We start from the raw sequence: 10,351 nt of genomic DNA, 5'->3' as shown, positions 1-10,351 counted from the left end.
GTATTCAACTTATTCCACATTTTGTTGTTTCAAAATAGATGGAACATTTTTTTTCCCGCACCCATCTACACACAATACCCATAACGACAAAGTGAAAACGTGTTTTTAGAAATGTTTGCAAATTTATTAAATAGTCAATACTTTGTAGAAGCATATTTGGCAGCGATTACAGCTGTGAGTCTTTCTGGGTAAGTCTCTAAGAGCTTTCCACACCCATTATTTTCAAAATGATTCAAACTGTCAAATTGGTTGTTCATCATTGATAGACAACCATTGTCAGGTCTTACCATAGATGTTCAAGTAGATTTAAGTCAAAACTGTAACTATGCCACTCAGCAACATTCACATTCTTCTTGGTAAGCAACTCCAGTGTAGATTGGCCTTGTTTTTTAGGTTATTGTCCTGCTGAAAGGTGAATCCATCTCCCAGGGTCTAGTGACTGAACCTGGTTTTACTCTTTTGCTTGTGCTTAGCTCCATTCGGTTTCTTTTTTATCCTGGAAAACTCCTTAACAATTACAAGCATACCCATAACATGATGCAGCCACCACTATGCTTGAAAATATGGAGAGTGGTAGACAGTAATGTGTTGTATTGGATTTTCCCCAAACATAACACTTTGTATTCAGGACAAATAAATGTATTCCTTTGCCACATTTTTTGCAGTATAACATTAGTGCCTTGTGGCAAAGGATGCTTCAAAATCAGGGTGCATGTTTTTGAATATTTATATTCTGTACAGACTTCGTTCTTTTCACTGTTAGGTTAGTATTGGGGAGTAACTACAATTTTGTTGATCCATTCTTAGTTTTCTCATATCACAGCCATTTAAACAAACTCTGTACCTGTTTTAAAGTCACCATTGGCCTCATATTGAAATCCCTGAGCCGTTCCTTGTTCTCCGACAACTGAGTTAGGAAGGACGCCTGTATCTTTGTAGTGACTGGGTGTATTGCTCCACCATCCAAAGTGTAATTAATAATTACAGCATGCTCTAAGGGATATTCAATGTTTTTTTATTTATATATTATTTGAAAGCCATTGGAAAACCTCCCTGGTCTTTGTGGCTGAATCTGTGTTGGAAATTCACGGCTCGACTGAGGGACCTTACAGAAATTGTATGTGTAGAGTAGAGATGAGGTAGTCATTACAGAAATCTTGTCAAACACTATTATTGCACACAGAGTGAGTCCATGAAACATATTATGTGACTTGTTAAGAAAATGTTTACTTTAGGCTTCTTGTCATAACACATTATTTGATTATTGATTGACGCAAGACATTTAAGCTTTTCATGTAAATTCATTAATAAAAATGTCAAAACACATAATTCCACTTTGACATTATGGGCTATTGTGTGCAGGCCAGGGACAAAAAAAATCCAAATGTAATAGATATTATATTTAGGCTGTAACACTTGGAAACTTGGGAAAAGGGGTGTGAATACTTTCTGAAGGTACTGGATGTTTACTAATGCAATGCCATGTTAGAGGCTTGAGGCACATTTAATATAAATTGCTTCCATTCATGTTTTCCATCTGATTCTCTCTGAATCAGGTTATAAGAAGCATCGTCAAAATAATAGTTGTACGAGGCTCGGAAAAATACGTCAGCATTATATCCTGTTTATTAGGGCAGAGCAGAATGGTACATATTCTTAGACTCCTACGTGTCATGCTTTATCTGAGTGCCTGATCATCTCATCTCTCATCTCTGTGTTACCATACTTGTATTCATGTCATTCAAACTTTTTGTCCATGTTTCGGTTTTAATACTATCGTCGTGTTTTTGGCATGAATGTTTACATAGGTCAAAAGGCCAAGACCCTGTAAATGTTCAAGTCAATGTGATGTTATGCGGTCAATACACGAGGAAGCAGGATGGCAGTCTGCCATTGGCAGAATAAGCTAGATCAAAATAATTATGGTTACTGACTCACCAAGTGATCACTTTTACTGACAGTTAGTCATCTTAAATTCAACCCAGTAATTTCGTATACCATGCATTTAGTTATCCGAAAGTGACTTAGTCATAACATATTCAGCCAGTCTTCGCATATGTTCATCTGATTTCTTGGATTCAGAGCAGTGAGTCTGTCTCTAGATAATGTGAAGGGTCTAATCAAAAATATATTTGGATGATCAAACTGTTTAACTGAGCTTGAGAAAAAGGCTAAATCATGTAAGTCAAGACAATTATGGCTGCACTTCATTTTATGTGTCACAAGAGGGAACCAAATAGCCATACAGTAATGTTAGGTGCAGGGGTGTTTCAATAAACATGATAATTTCACTTCCATGGTAAATAGGAGACATTAACTTAGCTTTTATCTATGATTAAATTGAAAAAGTCTAGATACATTTGAAATGATTAAATATGTTTTATTTTTTTCTCAAATATCATACAATCGGTGTATAAAGCTGTTATAATAATTTACAACACATATGAAAAAAGCCACTATATCACTATATCATAAAGTACCCTTAAAAGAATCAAAGACATAAGTTCCAGCAGTGGAAAAAATAAACGTTGGGAAACATAAGACATTCAATATAGACTTGTCTTTTTCATTATCCTTAGAAACTCCTGCTCGTTGATCTCTCCATCTCCATCTCGGTCTGCTTCGTCAATCATTTCCTTTGAAAGATAGATTGTTTTAACAGTAGGATTGCTGCAATGAATATGTTTAGGAGGTGAAACGGAAGATCAACAAGTTACAAGTTGGGATATAACATACCTGCAATTCCTCATCTGTCAGGCTTTCGCCTAGCTCCTTGGCAACTCTCTTGAGATTTTTGAAGGAGATTTTGCCCGTGCCGTCATCATCAAATAAGCGGAAAGCCTTCAGAATTTCTTCTTTTGAGTCTTTTTCACTCTAACAAAACAAAAAAAGAGAATACAAATCTAATGAAGTCTATCAAGATCGTGTAGGGGAGACCAAGTCCAACCAAAGATCTGCAAAAGATTGAATCTCTTCTCCACTAAGAAAATACATACCATTTTCTGTGTCATCATACAGAGAAAGTCATTAAAATCAATGGTCCCAGAGCCCTCTTTGTCAATGTCTGCAATCATCTTCTTGATCTCTTCTTTTTTTGGTTCAAAGCCAAGGGCACGCATGGCAACCTGGAGCAGCAGAAATACATGAATTGGTTATATTCAATAAAAGAAAGAAAAAAGTTTTCACAAAATAATGAAGCATACTCTGAACCAGCAGTTGGCATTATGGTGACTAGTTGAGTGTCGTGTTCATATTGGTATAGCCTACCTTGAGTTCCTTCACGTCAATTGTGCCCGACCCATCTGTATCAAACAAGTCAAAGGCCTCTCTGATCTCCTGCTTTTGTTCCTCTGTCAAATCTGGTTTAGGACCTGCCTTTTTCCTCTGGTTGGAAGTGGTGTTGGGTTTTCTGTAGCCTGAAGCCTGTAACATAACAACAAGCCGACAGTTTAACTTTGTAAAGCTGAACATGTGACAAACATGAACTAGAATCACTATCTACACAGTTCATTGTAGATGGCTAGCTGTTGTTATACCCTCGCTGTAGATAAGGTGCAGGTCCTGAAATTAGTCTAGTGGTAACTGGTCAGATTTAGCCAACACCTTTTATTCATAGCAGATTTAGCTTGATGCACTGTTAACAGCATTTGAATCAAATTTTAAATACATTTTATTTGTCACATACACATGGTTAGCAGATGTTAATGCGAGTGTAGCGAAATGCTTGTGCTTCTAGTTCCGACAATGCAGTAATAACCAACAAGTAATCTAGCTAACAATTCCAAAACTACTACCTTATAGACACAAGTGTAAGGGGATAAAGAATATCTACATAAAGATATATGAATGAGTGATGGTACAGAGCGGCATAGGCAAGATACAGTAGATGGTATTGAGTACAATATATACATTGGAGATGAGTATGTAAACAAAGTGGCATAGTTAAAGTGGCTAGTGATACATGTATTACATAAAGATGCAGTAGATGATATAGAGTACAGTAAATACGTATACATATGAGATGAATAATGAGTATGTAAACATTATATTAGGTAGCATTGTTTAATGAAGTGTTTATGAAGTGCATATACAGTGCCTTGCGAAAGTATTCCGGCCCCTTGAACTTTGCGACCTTTTGCCACATTTCAGGCTTCAAACATAAAGATATAAAACTATATATTTTTGTGAAGAATCAACAACAAGTGGAACGACAATTATTGGATATTTCAAACTTTTTTAACAAATCAAAAACTGAAATTGGGTGTGCAAAATTATTCAGCCCCCTTAAGTTAATACTTTGTAGCGCCACCTTTTGCTGCGATTACAGCTGTAAGTCGCTTGGGGTATGTCTCTATCAGTTTTGCACATCGAGAGACTGACATTTTTTCCCATTCCTCCTTGCAAAACAGCTCGAGCTCAGTGAGGTTGGATGGAGAGCATTTGTGAACAGCAGTTTTCAGTTCTTTCCACAGATTCTCGATTGGATTCAGGTCTGGACTTTGACTTGGCCATTCTAACACCTGGATATGTGGTCCTTTAGCTCAGTTGGTAGAGCATGGCGCTTGTAACGCCAGGGTAGTGGGTTCGATCCCCGGGACCACCCATACGTAGAATGTATGCACACATGACTGTAAGTCGCTTTGGATAAAAGCGTCTGCTAAATGGCATATATTATTTATTTTTTAACCATTCCATTGTAGATTTTGCTTTATGTTTTGGATCATTGTCTTGTTGGAAGACAAATCTCCGTCCCAGTCTCAGGTCTTTTGCTGACTCCATCAGGTTTTCTTCCAGAATGGTCCTGTATTTGGCTCCATCCATCTTCCCATCAATTTTAACCATCTTCCCTGTCCCTGCTGAAGAAAAGCAGGCCCAAACCATGATGCTGCCACCACCATGTTTGACAGTGGGGATGGTGTGTTCAGGGTGATTAGCTGTGTTGCTTTTACGCCAAACATAACATTTTGCATTGTTGCCAAAAAGCTCAATTTTGGTTTCATCTGACCAGAGCACCTTCTTCCACATGTTTGGTGTGTCTCCCAGGTGGCTTGTGGAAAACTTTAAACAACACTTTTTATGGATATCTTTAAGAAATGGCTTTCTTCTTGCCACTCTTCCATAAAGGCCAGATTTGTGCAATATACGACTGATTGTTGTCCTATGGACAGAGTCTCCCACCTCAGCTGTAGATCTCTGCAGTTCATCCAGAGTGATCATGGGCCTCTTGGCTGCATCTCTGATCAGTCTTCTCCTTGTATGAGCTGAAAGTTTAGAGGGACGGCCAGGTCTTGGTAGATTTGCAGTGGTCTGATACTCCTTCCATTTCAATATTATCGCTTGCACAGTGCTCCTTGGGATGTTTAAAGCTTGGGAAATCTTTTTGTATCCAAATCCGGCTTTAAACTTCTTCACAACAGTATCTCGGACCTGCCTGGTGTGTTCCTTGTTCTTCATGATGCTCTCTGCGCTTTTAACGGACCTCTGAGACTATCACAGTGCAGGTGCATTTATACGGAGACTTGATTACACACAGGTGGATTGTATTTATCATCATTAGTCATTTAGGTCATCATTGGATCATTCAGAGATCCTCACTGAACTTCTGGAGAGTTTGCTGCACTGAAAGTAAAGGGGCTGAATAATTTTGCATGCCCAATTTTTCAGTTTTTGATTTGTTAAAAAAGTTTGAAATATCCAATAAATGTCGTTCCATTTCATGCTTGTGTCCCACTTGTTGTTGATTCTTCACAAAAAAATACAGTTTTATATCTTTATGTTTGAAGCCTGAAATGTGGCAAAAGGTCGCAAAGTTCAAGGGGGCCGAATACTTTCGCAAGGCACTGTACATTTCCATTAATAAAATATGTTAGCTACCTATTTAGCTAAATACCCTGTGGCAGGTCAAAATGTATGGATTGTTCGTTTTGGGCCCTGCTCAGTGGGATGTAACACATTCTTCTTCCTAGCTAAAACTGAAGATAGTGCATGGAGTACATGGGACATTTTTGAATTTTTATTTAACCTTTATTTAATTAGGCAAGTCAGTTAAGAACAAAATCTTATTTACAATGACGGCCTACACCGGCCAAACCCGGACAGCGCTGGGCCAATTGTGCTCCACCCTATGGGACTCCCATTCACGACCGGTTGTGATACAGCCTGGAAATCAGCCACTGTAATCTTTGGGTGGGCCGTTTTAGCATTTTTTTCAGGTCGCCTGAGTTCAAACGGTGTAAATATACAGTACCAGTCAAAAGTTGACATACCTACTAATTTTTTCTTTATTTTTACTATTTTCTACATTGTAGAAAAATAGGGAAGACATCAAAACTATGAAATAACATATATGGTATTATGTAGTGTTAAACAAATCAAAATATATTTGAGATTTTTTAAAGTAGCCACCCTTTGCCTTGATGACATCTTTGCCTACTCTTGGCATTCTCTCAACCAGCTTCATCTGGGATGTTTTTCCAATAGTCTTGGAGTTCGCACCAATGCTGAGCACTTTTTGGCTGCTTTTCCCTCCCTCTGTGGTCCAACTTATCTCAATTAGGTTGAGGTCGGGTGATTCTGGAGGCCAGGTCATCTGATGCAGCCCTCCATCATCTCCTTGCTCAAATAGCCCTTACACAGCCTAGTTCATTGTCCTGTTGAAAAACTAATGATAGTCCTACTAAGCGCAAACCAGATGGGATGTCTTCACTATTATTCTACAATGTAGAGAATAGTACATATGATGAAAAGCCCTGGAATGAGTAGGCGTGTCCAAACTTTTGACTGGTATTGTATATAATTAATTGTATACATTTACATGAGGGAAAAACCCTTTAAGTGTAAACCTAAACAACTAAAACCAGATAACGTACGCAGAAAAGATAATGGATCTATATATTTTTATTATATAATCTTTGAGAACTGACAATTACCAAAAAAAAAAAGCTAGACAGTCAGGGAGAATAGAACATTCCAAAACAATACATTTAGCAGTATTCATGTTTGTTATTATGTTTAAGCTAAAGAACACGGCATTATCCATAGCAGAATACGTCATATTGCAGGAAATTTGCTTTAACAATGCAACACTGTCTTTCAGCTGCATGGCAAAATGTGTAGCATTGCAGGAAATTAGCTTTTAACAAAGCTCCATGGAGAAATTGGCTTTAAAATGCTACAATTTCTCTACGGAGCATCAAGATGGGGGGCCTCTAAAATGTTCTCTAAATTGTAGCCGCGCCGAATGCCGACCGCACACATTGCCACAGCCCCTACCACACCCACCACCTAAGCCCCTTTTGAATCCAGAAATAAACTTGGTAATATCAAGAAATTAATACCATGACCTAGCCCAAGTCAATGAAGCTAACTTAGATACATAGAAAAGTTAAGCAAGCAGAAACATCGTAGCTGGGTCATTCCACCAATTAGGTGCCTTGTGAGTAGTGTAACTTTGTGAGAAAAAAAACGTTCACCTAATTTTAACATTGTCACAAAGAGCACATGTTCAACTTAATAAGCACAAGTTCAACTTAATAAAAAAACATATTTCCCATCTCATTGGTTAAATTTAAAAAAAATACTATAGTAACAGGGTTGACTGTACGTAACAGGGTTGGCGATTTCCTCTTAAATCATCCGTAAATCCCCTTCAAACAGGCGGAATGGAAGCTTGTTGTGTGAAACAGGGAGGGGGCAATAGCAGAGGTGCATAAAGATGACGGCCCCCATGTACCTACAAGAAGTTCCCCGTATTGTACATTGCTCTCTGTTATCCTGTTTTTTTTTTGTATGGTCATTAGCAAAGTATACATGATCCCAATTTTAGCTTCAAGACGCAGGCAATTTGAAAACTGAAAAATGTATTGTGCTGATTTATTGGAACATTGAACCATATTGTGTGCCATAGATTTAAAACTCTGTGGATAGAGCTTAAACAATTGTCATATCAGAACATTTTTTACAAAACAGTAGAACCACCTCACCTGCTTTTACACCATGATTTCACTATTAGATGTTCAATGTTTCTTGAGGAGAAATATATTTAAAAGGGAATAGTTTCACCATATTAAAAGTAGAGTTCAGTTCATGTAGCTGGGTTGACCTCAACATGGGGGACAGGTTTAAAAAAAATATATATACAATTAATCACATTATATGAATAATAATCTTCAAAAATTACTCTGTCAAAGCAAAATAATACTTTACAACGATGGTGTAAACTTGGAGAAATGCTGGGGTTAAGAGTTAAAATCGTCCTTGAAGTCAGAGGATGCACAGAGTGACATATCAAAAAGCTGAATTTTGGTACTTCTTCAGCAAGTCTTTATTCAAACAGATGTATTGAATTTTCCAGGTGGTCTAACATCATAATTAAAGGGCACTTAATTTAATATGGAGTTCAATATATGCACAATTTCTAAATAAAATATCAAAGTGACGCAAAATGTACTCATTTCGTGGAACGACCCAGCTAAACCCTGTGAATGTGATCTTGAAAAGTTACGGCTATATTCCAGCTACGTCAGCTAGCTAGACACATGAGTTTCTAGCTAACGTTAGTAACTTAGTGAAAGTATCTGTTTACAAAGATAGCTCATTAGCTAGCTACAGTACCTAACGTCAGCTACCTTGAAATCCATCTAGCTAGCTCAACTGAAAAAATATTCAACTAACTGACTAGAAAGCTATAGATATTAGTTAGTAAAGCAGAATGTACATACCATCTCGAAATATCAACCCTGGGACGAACAAAATTGATTTATTGCAACTTGAATTCAACAAGGTAAAAGCTAGAACAGTATCAGGCGGCAGGTAAACAAAGGTTGCCTGAAACTACAGTAGGAGAGTATTTTAAATGACAAGGGAACAGTCCAATAGAAAATGAGTAAATCTTGAAGAAAGCACGGAATGGCTTGCCTTGGCCAATAGTGGAGTACGTGGGTGGAACATTTGCGCTTGGGGCTCGTATGGTTATTTTCCTGTCTCCTAGCAACAAACGTGCAAACCGGCGCTTGTTTGCGCAGGCGCTCACACATAACTGGAACAGCGTGTGAGCTGCCGCACACGAAAAGCAAGTTGTTAGAAAACATTTCGTAGTGTTGTGCAATTAGTTGTGATTTGCAAATTCATATAATCTTCCATTGAATGTAAGTTTCCCTTCAATGTACATTATCTGATGTTTTAGGGCAGCAGAACCCGATTTGCATGCGAATATTCTAAAATCCACATAAAAAACAATATTGGCATTTTCCCAACAGAGATGTTTATATCAAATCGACGTCTAATAAGTCTGTGCGTGATGATGTGGTGCATATACTAATAACTTTTACGTTTCAATTCCCATCTACTGAATAAAAAAGTTAAACGGGGTTCCATTGTATTTTCAACCCCAAGAAGATGTTGCATTATATAGCGAATACGCTATTTTATCACGTGCCCTGTAGCCAACAGCTCACAGATAAAATACGGGTATACATGATGAGAGAGAGATTACATGTGTTTGTCAAACGGCAGCCAAGCATCGATCATCACCACATAAGACCCTTGATATTTATTGGAAAGGAGCACCAAGTTCATCACAGTGCAGTTTCACTACCCTGTGAAGTTCATCGTCATTGATGTAATTTAGCCTAATAAACTGCATGCTTTCCCGAGTCATAGTGGGAAGACCAAACAATATCATCATGTGACTCCAAGTTCACTTTCATATGATGGTTATTATATCAATATTTGCACATAAAGGCATTTCCGTCGACATTTCTTGCATTATTAATTTTAGACACAAAAAGATCCCACCTTGTCTAGTGTATTTTGTTTTCTCGACATTTTTCTCGACATTTACCAACAAATTTACTGTTTCCATCAGGCCTGTCTTCAAATGTTTATTTTTATCAGACATGTACTTTACTTGCATAAAAAGTTTGGATGAAAACCTGTTTTATGATAATAATTATTGGTATACAGTCTCAACAAAATATTTAATACAATTACATTTTAACTTACTCTACCGGTTATCTGTATGGTTGGTGCTTCAGCTGGTTGAATTAAGAGCCAAAATATCCACAGCAAAGTTCTATTTACCCAACTTTTTAGAGGTCTGGTACTGCCATTGAAGTTTCGATCACCTGGCACAAAACCATGTAAACATCTGCGAGTCTTCGGTTAGTATACATGCATCATGCGCATGTACTTCCATCTTTTGCACGTGCCAAACACATCTTGATTGCCACATACAGAGACCCGCGTTCTAAAGTCGGGTTTAATAATACTTTCCTGTTGATATTTTGTCTAAAATATTGAACAGTTGAGGACCAACCCCACGGCCAATCGGCAGAGTAAGTAAAACAATTAT

General features: G+C 37.6%; 1 protein-coding gene across 1 annotated transcript; it reads right to left on the bottom strand.

Moving 5' to 3' along the window:
- Positions 1-2,355: 2,355 nt before the first annotated feature.
- Positions 2,356-8,856, bottom strand: LOC118363559 (uncharacterized). Its single transcript, XM_035744530.2, has 5 exons — positions 8,721-8,856; positions 3,268-3,423; positions 2,997-3,125; positions 2,737-2,874; positions 2,356-2,636 (listed from the first exon to the last, which is right to left on the bottom strand). Exons 1-5 carry the CDS (start codon positions 8,721-8,723, stop codon positions 2,547-2,549), a joined length of 516 nt encoding a protein of 171 aa, XP_035600423.1. The 5' UTR covers positions 8,724-8,856; the 3' UTR covers positions 2,356-2,546.
- Between the last annotated feature and the right edge of the window lie 1,495 nt (positions 8,857-10,351).

The sequence above is a fragment of the Oncorhynchus keta genome, chromosome 30, assembly GCF_023373465.1.
Source record: "Oncorhynchus keta strain PuntledgeMale-10-30-2019 chromosome 30, Oket_V2, whole genome shotgun sequence".
Taxonomy (NCBI): Eukaryota; Metazoa; Chordata; class Actinopteri; order Salmoniformes; family Salmonidae; genus Oncorhynchus; species Oncorhynchus keta.
This window is presented reverse-complemented; position numbering and strand designations above follow the sequence as displayed.